Source organism: Agrilus planipennis, unplaced genomic scaffold (genome assembly GCF_000699045.2).
Source record: "Agrilus planipennis isolate EAB-ADULT unplaced genomic scaffold, Apla_2.0 scaffold6, whole genome shotgun sequence".
NCBI lineage: Eukaryota > Metazoa > Arthropoda > Insecta > Coleoptera > Buprestidae > Agrilus > Agrilus planipennis.
The window spans coordinates 822,751-837,517 of record NW_020439302.1 but is presented as its reverse complement, the minus strand read 5'-3'; the positions used below and the strand labels follow the sequence as shown (position 1 = coordinate 837,517).

At 33.0% G+C, this 14,767-nt stretch overlaps 1 protein-coding gene and 2 long non-coding RNA genes across 4 annotated transcripts in view; 1 reads left to right on the top strand and 2 right to left on the bottom strand.

Moving 5' to 3' along the window:
* LOC108744804 overlaps positions 1 to 4,197 on the top strand; it is a 72,182-nt gene extending 67,985 nt beyond the window's left edge. Inside the window, exon 4 of the long non-coding RNA XR_001939014.1 lies at positions 4,119 to 4,197. This is a non-coding gene — a long non-coding RNA (uncharacterized LOC108744804). The remainder of the gene's footprint in view (positions 1 to 4,118) is intronic.
* On the bottom strand, positions 63 to 1,756 carry LOC112905652. Of its 2 annotated transcripts, XR_003231923.1 has the most exons (4): positions 1,148 to 1,756; positions 801 to 977; positions 170 to 446; positions 63 to 101 (listed from the first exon to the last, which is right to left on the bottom strand). It is a non-coding gene; the product is annotated as an uncharacterized LOC112905652 (long non-coding RNA). The 2 variants fall into 2 exon arrangements; XR_003231922.1 differs by having other exon boundaries at positions 87 to 446.
* A 3,373-nt stretch (positions 4,198 to 7,570) lies between the features above and the next one.
* On the bottom strand, positions 7,571 to 14,302 carry LOC108732624 (fructose-bisphosphate aldolase). The gene is made up of 6 exons (XM_025978465.1): positions 14,172 to 14,302; positions 10,750 to 11,162; positions 10,248 to 10,480; positions 9,448 to 9,701; positions 9,002 to 9,137; positions 7,571 to 7,905 (listed from the first exon to the last, which is right to left on the bottom strand). The coding sequence occupies exons 2-6, from the start codon at positions 11,126 to 11,128 to the stop codon at positions 7,810 to 7,812; spliced, it is 1,098 nt and encodes a 365-aa protein (XP_025834250.1). The 5' UTR covers positions 11,129 to 11,162; positions 14,172 to 14,302; the 3' UTR covers positions 7,571 to 7,809.
* Positions 14,303 to 14,767: the final 465 nt, after the last annotated feature.

Genomic DNA, 14,767 nt, shown 5'->3' with positions numbered 1-14,767 from the left:
TAATTTGAATAAAATCAACTTAATGAATTCTACTAGATAGAGCATGCAAGATAAAGAACTATTTCAACTATGGGGTCATCTTTGTCTTCTCCAACGTCGATCTGAAACAGATACGGTGGTAACAGATTAATAAAGAGCAATTAAAATTATTTATATAAAATAGTCTCACCTTAATTAAGTGTACACTGTAATATTCCAAAATTTGCATGTCTGAAAAGCAAACCAAATCCAGGAGGAATACCATAGCAGAAAATTTGTTGTTTCAAAAGAACTCAAAGAAACCTCCAGTTGCTCTCACTCGTCGGTTGAAAATTGACTGCATAATGGTTCAAGGTGAGGACAAAGTAGCAAAACAAGAATATAGTCCAGGAAAGATGAAGCCCATCTAGACAATGCTTGTTTCAGTATGACCAAGCTGACTTTAAGTCTCTCTTTTCTTAGATAATCTGCAGAAATGGACAAAAAACTTTATTAATTACACTATTAATTAAGGAAGGGATTAAGAACACCTAAAAACAGACCAAAAAGTAAGTAAAACAGTCGAATTATAAAAGGATGACAAGCATCCATTTTACATGACAGATCGTATTTGACATATGTGAAATAATCATAGATGCATAACGTCAATTCATGATGCGAATAATAGATAACTGTTAAATGAAATACTATAGATGCTCCGCACAATAGATAAATGTTAAAATGAATACCACAGATGCACAACGCCAACTTATACTGTGAACAATAGAAAACTGTTAATATACCGTAACAGATTAATAGAATAGCACGTCATGCTTTATCACCTTAAGTGAAGTAGCGGTCGAATGTGGAATGCGCAAGCCAAATCTAGGAGAGTACCACTGCAGACAATCTGTTGCTTGGGTGGTTTCCAAATTAATTTCCAGTTCTCTCCCTTACATCAAAAGCATCAGTTGCTCCATTAGCATCGAAAATTAACTGAATTCCTTTTCATGGACAATCTACAAAAACGAACAAGAAAAAGTAATCAATTACCACTTTTAATGAAAACTCCTTTTCCCACATTTACTCTCATATTAAAATGTACTTATAGTTTACATTCACAGCTAGAAGTACGGTGGTAACAGATTAATAAAGAGCAATTAAAATTAATTATATCAAGTAGTCTCACCTTAATTAAGTGTAGACTGTAATATTCCAAAATTTGCATGTCTGAAAAGCAAACCAAATCCAGGAGGAATACCATAGCAGAAAATTTGTTGTTTCAAAAGAACTCAAAGAAACCTCCAGTTGCTCTCACTCGTCGGTTGAAAATTGACTGCATAATGGTTCAAGGTGAGGACAAAGTAGCAAAACAAGAATATAGTCCAGGAAAGATGAAGCCCATCTAGACAATGCTTGTTTCAGTATGACCAAGCTGACTTTAAGTCTCTCTTTTCTTAGATAATCTGCAGAAATGGACAAAAAACTTTATTAATTACACTATCAATTAAAAAAGGGATTAAGAACACCTAAAAACAGACCAAAAAGTAAGTAAAACAGTCCAATTATAATAGGATGACAAGCCTCAATTTTACATGACAGATCATATTTGACATATGTGAAATAATCATAGATGCATAACGTCAATTGATGCGAACAATAGATAACTGTTAAATGAAGTACTATAGATGCTACGCACAATAGATAAATGTTAAAGTGAATACCACAGATGCACAACGCCAACTTACACTGTGAACAATAGAAAACTGTTAATACACTGTAACAGATTAATAGAATAGCACGTNGATACTTTTTAATTAGTTTCCGCGGTTTCAGGTCACTTGCAAAGAAAAATATGATCCGCCACACTCTCCCCAGACTGTTTTTGTACGAAAACCATTTCCGGAAGCTATTTTATAATTAACGGGCGTATTTTAGAAAGTTACTTTAAATGCGGACGTCCAGTCCCTTTGTAACAGTATTTGAAATTAAAGGGTCTAGAATTTTTTTTTAATAAATGCAAGTTTATGCGTAGTAATTATAGTTATTAGAAAAATTAATTAATTACTTTAACCTTTATATTCACTTCGTATTTAGTATTTACCTACTATTGAGTAGGACGCAAGAACACGTTTTTAGTAGATATTTTTTGAAGTGAAACTTCTTTACGCACGGTAGGGTAAAATCGTTTCATGCGAGTTGCTATGTAACGAAATCATGCAACGCATTTCCCCCGCTGTCTGTCCCTATGTATGCTTAGATCTTTAAAACTACGCAACGGATTTTAATGCGTTTTTTTCTAATAGATAGAGTAGTTCAAGAGGAAGGTTTATATGTATAATACATGCATAATATAGTAGAGAAACACTGATAATCTTAGAGGTTTCTAATGTGGTGTCGTAAATAAACACATTATTTTGCGCTTACATTACAAACGCTGGCTGAACCTTACGAGATAGATCAAAATTATATACTACAGTATTGTACACCTTAAAAAAGTCTACAAAAAAGTCCCCGATGGTATATGTCTATCTCTTAGGGATAATCCACAATAACCATTTTTTATCCTTTACTTTTTACAAGAAATAATGGCTTATTTACGAAGCGATTTTAAGCAATACAGCATTAATCCTTATCCAATTTAAAGACAGATCAATATGGCCCTTTACAGCATGTAATTTAAATGAATATTTTCGAAGATATTACAGACTTAAAATGCAGGGACATACCGGTTGCGGCGGTATTGGCCGGTTTGTATTGTCTAATGACCAAAAAGCTATGATTGTTGTATATAAAGACATACTATGGTATATTTACTATCAGCATTGCACTGTAACATACTTAATCATTGATTAGTTTTCTCATGTGCATGTATATACGCCTTTCTTTCTAATATCCCACGAATTTCTTCCTCTTTATATGCCTTTGTGATGATAGCATTGGGATTAGTATTATCTCATCGTCGCACATACGACTCTCACCCCTTTAAGACACAAAGATGACCCTTAAAAATAAAAATGCCCCTTATAACCGGTTTGACCAACCTTAAAGGACCGCTTCGAATGTAGACAAAAAGGGTCACGTTTATAAAAATACTGACCCTTAATTTGCATACCGGTATGACCAGTGTGAGAAAAAAGGACGCGATTTCTCTAACCAGAGTCGTCTTAGGGGTTAAATTCCCTCACCGTTGGCATCGTTAGAGTTTGTACGTGTACATATTCCCGACCGGTTCTGTTCCTAAACGGCATCATCATCATCACCATCGTCGTCATTATTATTTTTATCCTATGGTCACCTTCATCCTGTAACGGTTATTTTCTCTTACATTGGCGCGATTTTTATTGACGATTTGGATAGTAAAGCGTTGTGTAAATTTCGGCAGCAGATGGTCGATGGTGATTAGACAAGGACCTAACAATGCGTGTTTATTCTGTAGGTAGCATTAAATTTCAACCTCATCAAAAGGGATTCTTAAAAATAGTCTTTTTATGATATACCTACCTACAAAGAATAACTGAGGAAATAAACGCTAAAATATAAAGGATCTCGAGAACTTCCCGAAACTTATCCGAACTCCCAAGTAACATTTCGCTGCTTTGACTTTTTCTCTACTTACTTAACTTTCCGCTTCATAAAATTGTTTTTGTTGTGTTATAAATAACGGTAAACGCGTCAATTCTTTTTTTAGATAAATATCATGAAATGATTGAAAAGTTTAACACAATTGTTTAGTTTCTCGTCAAATAAAAATTAGTTGAAAAAATTAAAAAAAAAGAACAACTCCGAAACAACTCGAGATAATAAATGTATTTTGGATTGTCCCTGAAATCCTCCAGGCATTCTGTTTATCGTTATAAACAATAAACGAGAGTGCTTTTCTTTAATTTCTCTATGTTTTAACAGAAGTGGTGTCGGCCTCTTCGGGGGCATTTTTAAATTCAGAAATGAAGAGCATTTACCAATTTTTATCACTTTTTTTTTGCTTTTTAAGAATATATATTCTTATATATCCTTCATCGAGATTTTGTTACGCATGTGCAATAAAAAAAGCCTACATAGTGAAAAATTTTTGAATTTTGAAAATCATTGTTTTCTGTTTTTAGTTTGCAATTGTATTCGCCATCTATATGAAATTTTGACAGTTTCTTTAATTTCAGATTTTCTCCCCTGGATGCAAAAGGCAGCACCTACAGGGACGTTTTCATGGAAAAGGGAATCGATGAGAGTTCACCACCTCCCACCATCTCCTGATACCTCGTACGCTTAAACGGTGAGTCATTAACCAGGGTCGCAGCCAAACACAAAATTTTTAGTAATTCTTAAAATTCCCAAATAATAAATATCAAATTGCCTTTTTTTAACATAAACTAAATAAAAGTATCCAAAATTTTCCTCACTGAAATATTTGCAGTTAATTTTNAAATAATAATTTTGTAGAAACTGAATTATTTTATAAAATCAATTTATTTATAATGAACGAACTGATTGCTATTATTTTTCATAAAACCGATCGATTTACATAAACCACATTCTAGGCCTGTTCTAGATTATCAAATATGGCCGAGTTAACTCCGTACGTATTAATAAACTTAATTAATGCGAGTCGTAAAAATAATCCCATACCCGATAATTAAAATACATACCACAGATAAAGCTGTAATTCCAGGGCGTATAATGATATAAATTTTGTATGTAATATTACATTTAAATCTTTTATCAAAAATGCACACAAAATGTCTAACCGTAAATGCTGCAAAGTGAAAGTGCAGCGCACAAGCAGCAGTAGACAATGAAGAGTGAACAAGAAGGAAGTACGTCATCGACGTCATTATAAATTTATTAATCGCGTCGATGATAGTTGTAAGCATAGACATATAATAATGGACATGCCTTAGCCGTATATCGTTGTAATAATTTCTTGGCTGGAAAAGAGTGAGGGAGATGGCGTATGGTTTCGGACTAGTGCTATCTCTTTCATGACACGCTTACGCACTATCGTGAGAGAAATGGATATTGTCCGAAACTTCGTTCCATCTCTTTCTTTTGTTGTACCACAATTCTGACCGCTAAGGCATGTCCATTAGTATATGTCGATTGTAAAGGTAGCCTTACTGTGAAATAGGCACAGACATGATAAATAGAAAAACAATAGATAATATATTACCATAGAGTAGAATAAATATAAAGATATGTTCAAAAATTGTACTCCTATATTAAATTGATTGTTGGCATTTTCATTCCTTTAGGAAACAATCGCAAAACTTCGCAAAGTTTCGTATTAAGCTAACTGAGTAAAATACAAACAATGCTTTTCAAAAAGGCAAAATAAGTTGTGGAATTTAGATACTCAGGAAAGTAAAAAATTTTCTCAATATTTAGACAGAACACTAAAAATTCATTGATTTATTCTTAATATTATACTACCTAAATACAAATTAAGAAAAAGGGGGTTGGTACATTAATTATTTTTGATTAAGAAGATTTCTTTGACTATTATTGGTTTATTACATTTTTATACTTTCATCTTTCTTATTCACGGAAAAATTATATGAAAAATAATAAATAAACGCCACAAATTATCAAGAAAAAGCAAACAAAGTTTTTTGTCCGCATTTTTAAGTACAAAATTATAATCAACCGTATAAAAAGTTCTAATGTACAGTACACATCATAAAAACACTCGGATGAGACAAATTAATATCCAAAACACAGTTAAAAAACATTATTTACCATCAACAGCATTTAGTGTTATGAAATAATAATTATTTTCATAGACTCCTTCTGAATCAAATACATTTCAATAGATTATTTATTTAAAATCTAAATATTTCATTGCTTGCAAATTTCGACTCATACTGTAACGTATCTATCTTTAGGATGATAATCTTAACATAAAATTCCACTTTTAAATAATAATTTTTCGCACTCCATATAGGCAGCCCAAAATACTGCGAAGGATTTTTAATGTCAGTTCAACAGTAACTGTCTTAATTCAAATATTAAAAACCCCCTTTTTTAAAAAGAGGCTTTAAAACATTATTTACTGTATGTTTTAGACAAATAATGTTAGTCTGTCCACCCAGCATTACTTAATTACATTTTAGTACCTTTAATTCAATTCGTAAGTAAGAAATTAGTTTATCAAAAAATAAAAACGACATCCTTAAACTGAAGGTTGATATGCACCCTCGTAATTTTTTACAGTACCGTTCTATTCACTCATGAATCCCAACAACGTTAATTAATTTTCATTCAGCATCTTTTATAAGGGAGCAATTAATTTATCAAATTAAAAGCGACGTCTTTAAATTGAAGGTTGAAAGTGCACTACGGTAATTTCTAACAGTTAAGTTCTATTTACTGATGGCTTGGAAATACTTTAGTTCATTTTGGAACTTTCAGCTGGTTTAATAAGGGAGAAATTANTAAATTGAGGGTTGAAAGTGCACTCCGGTAATTTCTAACAGTTAAGTTCTATTTACTGATGGCTTGGAAATACTTTAGTTCATTTTGGAACTTTCAGCTGGTTTAATAAGGGAGAAATTAATTTATTCAAACTTAAAAAGGACGTTTTCAAATTGGGGGTCAAAAGTGCACCCCGGTAATTTCTAACAGTTAAGTTATATTCATTGACACCTTGGAACAACTTTAGTTAATTTTGGAACTTTCAGCTCGTTTAATAAGGGAGAAATTAATTTATTCAAACTTAAAAACGACGTTCTTAAATTGGGGGTTGAAAGTGCACTCCGGTAATTTCTAACAGTTAAGTTATATTCACCGACGCCTTTGAACAACTTTAGGTTATTTTGGAACTTTCAGCTCGTTTAATAAGGGAGAAATTAATTTATTTAAATTTAAAAACGACGTTCTTAAATTGGGGGTTGAAAGTGCACCCCGGTAATTTCTAACAGTTATGTTATATTCACTGACGCCTTCAAACAACTTTAGGTTATTTTGGAACTTTCAGCTCGTTTAGTAAGGGAGAAATTAATTTATTTAAATTTAAAAACGACGTTCTTAAATTGGGGGTTGAAAGTGCACCCCGGTAATTTCTAACAGTTAAGTTATATTCACTGACGCCTTGGAACAACTTTAGTTCATTTTGGAACTTTCAGCTCGTTTAATAAGGGAGAAATTAATTTATTCAAACTTAAAAACGACGTTTTTAACTTGGAGTTGAAAGTGCACCCCAGTAATTTCTACCTGTCAAGTTACATTCACTGATGCTTTGGAACATAGCAATGAACTATTATATTCGATTTACATACATTACAAGACTGTTGAAATATGAATAACTGCTTGTGTTCTGTGATAATTAGATGTAATCCTTTTATTTGCGTAATTACTTATGTATTGGGTATAATGCGTTGTATTTTTGAAAAAAATAAAAATTAATAAAATAAAATTATTGGCGGGAGAAAGAAATAGGGTTTTGCTTTTGACAATTGTTTTGATAGATTTTTGTGGATACAATTTAAATATAATCTTTAAACACATCACATTAAATATTCGTTATGTGTAAGCTTTTGAGTGATGGTTCACCACACTTTAAGGTAATTGATTTTATAACACCAACTGTAAAGTGTAAGACCTTTATTTATCCACAGAGTACTATAACAAATTTATTGCACATCCTTAGATTCACATTACCTATATATTCTAATTCTAATAATCAGCTTTTTCAGTACAATATATGGGATGATGATTACAGTAAGCTATCAATAAAACATTATTCTTCGATTCAATCTTAATATATTTTTACACTTACAGCATATATCCATAATAAATAGTAATTACAATATAATTTCTGCTTGCTCGCATTTTTTTTGAATCGTGTGTTGTTGGTTTTTAGTAGGCATGATTTTTAACGAAGAGCCCCTGGTCTCCAGCTTTTCCTTCAACAGTTCCGGCCACATATTTGCCAAGAGAAGCCTCGCTATTTGCCTTTAAAAAATCATCCCTGTTAGCTTAATTGATTAATTCAATTTCCTAATATCCGGTAATATGATAAGGCAGTAAACAACACCAGACCCCAATACATATTCACAAACACTTATATAAACCTTAGCAGTTCATACACATACCTAATAAACATTCCCAACCCCTCACATACAACACCTTTGATATCGTACACACACACACCAATATATATAAGTAAATGTACATCCACCAATGCACATTCCCAACTCGGCTCACTCCCTATCACTTCATATGTACAAAACCACCACATGCACGATACACACCCCACAGCGTTCATACACATCCCAATAAAATACCACACAGTACCATTGTGTGTACATGTGTCATCGCGTATTACGGGAGTGTTCGGGGGCACCGGCTTCGATCTTCGAAGCCTCCAACACTGTGTAATGTGTATTATTTGATAACTGAATGAAATGGCCTAATTACCAAAAATAGAATATTTTTTTTTTTAAATATGTGCTTGATTTGTTTATTTGCAACAGTATAAATGATTTGTTTGTAGTTCTTGTTGTATAATTAAAATTTATTCATTCTTTTGTAAGAGCGGAAAACTTAAAAAACTTTTGAGCGTTTGATGAGTATGAATTAACAGTAAAGAGGGTGCACTTTTGATGGATACTTTGGATGGATGAGGAAAGGAAAGTGTGTAAAATGTACCGTATACGCTGAATGTGTCAGTTGTAAGAAAACAATATAAAAAATTACAAATGCACAAGTTGAAAAGATACGTTACTTCCACTGGATGGTTAAAAATTAATTAATTATACATTTACTATAAATTAAATGAAAAATTAGAGGAACGAAATGCTTCATTTAAAACAACTCTATGTTAATTGTAATTTAAAAAAAATAATTACATTTACACTATTATTATTTTGCCAAGAGAATTTTTACAGAAAAATAAAATTATATGTGCGTATTTTAAATGGAAACCTTAAACTTTAACTAATTACAGGAATTAAACGAACACTAAATTTTGATCTTTTGTAGAAAATGTTTTATTTCCATTAACCAGGCCAGTGCTAGTAACAAAAAATATATAAAACAGCTAACTTACCTTTGCACGTTTTAAAAGTTCTGCCTGACCATTTGCAATATTTTCGTCTTTTCCTTGCCAAGCTTTGAGGACTGAAGCTTGAAGAGCACGACCATAACTGAATGACAGGGCCCATGGTTTATTTGCTGGATTAAAGCTGCAATTAACGTGATAATTATTATATAAATGTTATAGGAAGGATACCTCCTTTGGACAATAATCATTTTTAAGAATTGTATATTTAATGTATCTGATGTAAATAAATAAATAAATTGTGAACTTTAGGTTTCATTTTCCTAATTTCTCAAAAATGAAATAAAATGTTTAAAGTGACTATATAAGACAAATAAGTAAAACAAACATATCTTTGTTGTAAATATACTAGATGGTGTATGTATATGACACATAACTTCTATGTAATACAATATAAAAAATCATTAGCCAAATTTACTTTGAAAAACACTTACTTGTTAATGGCATTCAAATTAACTGAAGCCTCTTCTTCACTCTGTCCACCAGAAAGAAATACAATTCCGGGGACTGCGGGGGGTACAGTGCGTGACAATGCAGTAAAGGTTGCTGCTCCTATTTCAGCGGGAGCGCTCTTATTCGGGGAACTCTGACCGGGTGTCACCATGTTGGGCTTTAACAGAGTACCTTCCAAAAATACATGGTGGTCATTAAGAGCTTTGTAAACTGCGGCAAGTACTGTTTCAGTTACCTGTTGACAAAAATATTATTAAAATAATTTAAAATATTAAAAATTGGAGATAAAAAATTATATATCACTCATTTTTGATATCTGCAAAGTCGATAAACTCAGTATGGAAAAAGTGGTAGAGATATAAAACAAGTAATCACACTGGGTTAAATTGGCGAAAGATTTGGACAGTGTGAGAGTGATGATTAAAATATCGCGGATAACAAAAGTTAGGAAGTATTGAAAAGAATAGAATAAAAGAAGCTATGGATATCAATAAGGAAAAGGAGAGATACAATGGTAGGGCACAGTTTGATGTATGATGGGCTAGTTGGAGAAAGAAAAACAACAGTAAAAAGGGGAAGAGGAAGCCCAAGATTGGGGATGTTTTACTTTTCAGGAAATACGTAAGGCGAGTCAGAATAGGAAGGGTGGAAGTGCGTGCGCAACAAGTCTTCGGGCGACCCTATGATAATAAAGATGAAATAATTAGTACAGCCAACATGCTGTAGTATTAGTATTTCTAAAACAATAGAAACTACAATGGGGCATCTTATATTAACTTACTTTTTGGCAACGTTCGAGGTCATGGTCACCATCAGGTAAAATCTCTGGTTCCACAATAGGAACGATTCCATTGGATTGACAAATGGAAGCGTAACGGGCTAAAACGTTGGCATTTTCTAAAATAGCTTGGTAGGAGGGAGTGTTCTTTTGAATTTTCAAGACACAACGCCACTTGGCAAAGTGACATCCATCTTTTTTATACTGTGCACACCTTTTTCCAAGATCGTCCAAACCTATTACACAAAAAAGATACATAATGAAATTTTGTTCCTGTAGTCTCACTGTATTATATTCATAAATAAAATTGAAATAACTGACTCTTTTAAGCATTTGACTAGTTCGTACAATTATTTGCATGCAATTAAGTCACACAAGTGACAGTTACAAAAATTTCGATGGGACTTTACTGGCACTATGGCTGAAGTGATATCTAGCTAACGAAGTTGGGAGTAAAAACCAGTACGTTATAAAATAAAAAAGGAGAATACGAATTGAAACTTACCTTGTGTGGTACATTCGTTTTCAGAACCGAACAATGGAACCACTCCAGTGTCGACTTTAATTCCGGGAATGATTCCCCTTTGTTTCAACAATTCGGCAAAGGGTGTACCATCATCCGCCTTCTGATATAGGGTTTCGTGAAACAGAATAACTCCAGAAATGTAATTACCAATTGACTTGTCAGTGGTAAACAGCAATTGCCTGTACTTGCGCCTGTTTTCTTCTGTATTTTCGCAACCTATATCAGACAAGCGTTTTCCCATGGTACCAACAGATTCATCAGCAGCCAGAATTCCTTTTCCAGGGGCTACAATAGTGTTGGCGATTTGACGGAGTTCATTCTGGAGAGCGGGATCGGGATAGTTGAAGTAGGTAGTCATTGTGGATCCTGTCAATAGAGATTTGGAATCTGAACTGAAACAAGAAAAATATGCATGATAAAAAATTATCAGACTGACTTCATATACATTTAATAATATTAAACTACAATATAGTACCTATTTATACTTTAATACATTAACCCATATGNCCATCTTTAATACAATAGCTAAAAAAAATGCCTACACAATATGACCTACAGATTGCAGGCCACACCAACTATAAGGAAAATTTAATTTTACCCTTTAATAAAATGATGCATGCTTTATCTCCACCAGCTACTACTACTTACTAACACCCTAGTGCGAGACTGGAAGGGCCTTTTCCTGTCTCCTTTTAGGAATCGTGGAAAAAGGTGGTGGTTGGAGTGGGAATGATATGATGGATGAACTGAAGATGAAAGAAAACTGGAGATATTGCTGCCCCAACATTTGCCCAAATGATTACAGAAAAACCAGGACAGAGGCGTACCGGGAATGCTCAAATTTTAATATATGGGATTAGTCAATGAAGTCAATCAATCTTAAATGTAGTACCATTTGATTAAAAAGTTATTGGAGCCCTCGGTTATACTGTTCTAAAATGTCACTAGGAATGTCTTCCATTAAAGTTTACTAGAATGAACAGGACCGAAACGGTGTGTCCTGGAGCTAGGGCATTTTATATGTATTTCGACTAGTGTTCCAAAGATTGTTTGGAATATCCTATAAGTTGAAGATTTGTCCAGTTTGATAAGCTTAGGAGTGAGAATGTACTGGGATGTTCATGAATGTTTCTAGTGTGGTCTTCTGCTGGAATGTTCTAAAGTGAACTGAACCAGAAGAATCGAGAAAGTTTAGGAATGTTTGAGGGTAATTACGTGTACGGTATAGTTGGCTTCAGGCATTTTCTTATATTTCGATCAGTGTTCTAAAAAATGTTTGGATACTCCTATAACTCCGATATCTCTATCTTTTTTGGTAGAGGCCACTGTACACTAGAATGCTTTTCATTGCTTTTAGAGTAGCCCTCAGACAGAATGTTCTCGAATCTACCTACCTAGGATTGTCCTTAGCCACAATTAACTAGAATGGTAGGACCGAAAGGGTCAAGAATGTTCTGGAACCATTGTGATGATTATATGCGTTTCGGATTGTTGAAAATCTCCTATAATGTTCAAGATTTGTCCGGTTTGGTGTGATGTGTGGGCTTGCGGGTAAACCTAGTAAACCCAGCCAAGTGGGTTGTCGTTTACTAGTTACAACAATAATCCACATCCACTATTGCCAAGTGGTACTGCCGAAGAAATTAGTTTTACTTGCGAACATTGGGCATATTACCCACTTTGTCTTAACCGATCGAGTTTGAGAAATTACCCTCTTTACCTTTCTCTGCGAAAGGTTAATAAACCTCTACATTAAAATAGTTGGACATGTTCGATTACGCACCAAGAAACCGCAATGAATCTGTAGCCTTCATTAATTATGTACATCGACAGAAATACCAACTTTCCAACCGCAGGAAAATTAGTATATATAGTATTTATTTACCTCATGATATGCTGCGAAACCTAATTAATCACGAATTTCTAATTCTCTCCGATTGTACCTCCCAAACATCCTTAACTGTAGTAGTATTTTCCTCATTCATTGCCTTAATACTTGATGATATGTACCTATATTACAGTGATAAGGAATAAGAAACGGACGGAAAATCCATTCTATCAAACAATCGAAATGAGTACAAGCTACCTATGTACCTATTGCAGGTGATGACTTACCAAAAATAAATTCGAGAAAGGCGCAATTTGACTCTATACATATAGGTACGTTTCAGAAATGATAATCGAATGATATATTTGGCACATAGACAAGAACTATAAAAATGGAAAAAAATTGGATGAATACACACAGTATACTATTTGTTGTTTATATAAGCTAGGTACTGCAAAGTCCAACAAATGGGTAACAACGATTGAAGTATTATTACTATTATTATTATTATTTAGAACTGTATATAGTTTTATTATTGATTACAGCCCAACCTTACGTTTATTTACCCGTTTTAAAATGATAAGAACATACCAAGAACTGAAAATATTAAATAATGGTACCTCCGCATATAAAAAAAAAGATAAAGTTGATGACGTTACTTATTTCGATCACACTTTAGAATGTAAAGGTCAACATTCGACCTCAAATAGCATATGATTGACCTCTTAAACGCATGTATAAGTACATTTATATATATAATAGGTAGAGAAGTAATCAGGCTGACTTAAGAAGAGAATAATTATGAAGTAGACCGCCCAACAAGAAAAAAAATGTAAAATTTCTCGAAATAATTAACAAAACACGTAGAATGAATCAAATTTTCTCAGAAACGCTGACAATAATACGAAAAGGGATTCCAATAATATCTCTCGTATTATCATACATAAACTCAGTAAAAAAAATGTTGATAGGTACCTATCCCAATCAATTTTATTAACAGCGTATGATATTATTTGTTTTATTTTTGTTTGTAATCGATTCTAATTCTGAAATATTTGAAAAGATTTCTATTCAGATAAGAAATTTTTAAATAAATTTTTGAGCAACTTCGTCTTTTTTTTTTTTAAATCGGATAATAATGAAAACATTTAATGTGCCTACATAGGCATGTAAAAATGTAATTTTAAATGTAAAAATATATTCTTTTAATGAAATTATTTAATTTTTCAGTTATTACAATTGCCCCGCCTAAGTATATTTCAAAAAACCTTATCATTAATAATTCATTAAATTTATAAGAAATTAAGAATTATCAATTTTGGCATATTCTAATTTATTTTCAGAAAACCATAGAAAGAAAATTATAAGCCAAATACTTTATAAAATAAGACCACATGTACCTATTACGTTTATCAACTTTTATACAAACAAAAGCAGATAAGAACCATGAAAATTGTTGCATTAAAAATGTATTTATTATGAAAACGTTTAAACCGAAAATTATAAATCTATTTAAAAAGCATAGAAAATCTTATTTATGCAAATATAAGGCAATTCGGGAAAAAAAACTTACTTCAAAAAGCCTGGAACTACGAAGCTTCGCTTACTGGGTTGATACAGAGGGCTTTCTACTCAAATTTTGTGAATGAAGGACAACGAAGGTCGAACAAGTCAAACGAACACCGAACGCAATTTGTACTACGTGAGTGCGTTCCGTCCTCTTTTATCTTATACGTCCTCCTTACAAAACATTACACCATCGCCCCTCACGAATTGCCTCAGCTGATCATGTGAAAATAAAATTACACTTCCACGTAATGCACTCTTACGGTCTAAGTTACGAACAAGCAACTAACGATCGCCTTTCTCTACCGTGCGCTACATTACCGACTTACAGATACCTGTCTTCTATCAGGGTACCATCTTTAATACAATAGCTAAAAAAAATGCCTACACAATATGACCTACAGATTGCAGGCCACACCAACTATAAGGAAAATTTAATTTTACCCTTTAATAAAATGATGCATGCTTTATCTCCACCAGCTACTACTACTTACTAACACCCTAGTGCGAGACTGGAAGGGCCTTTTCCTGTCTCCTTTTAGGAATCGTGGAAAAAGGTGGTGGTTGGAGTGGGAATGATATGATGGATGAACTGAAGATGAA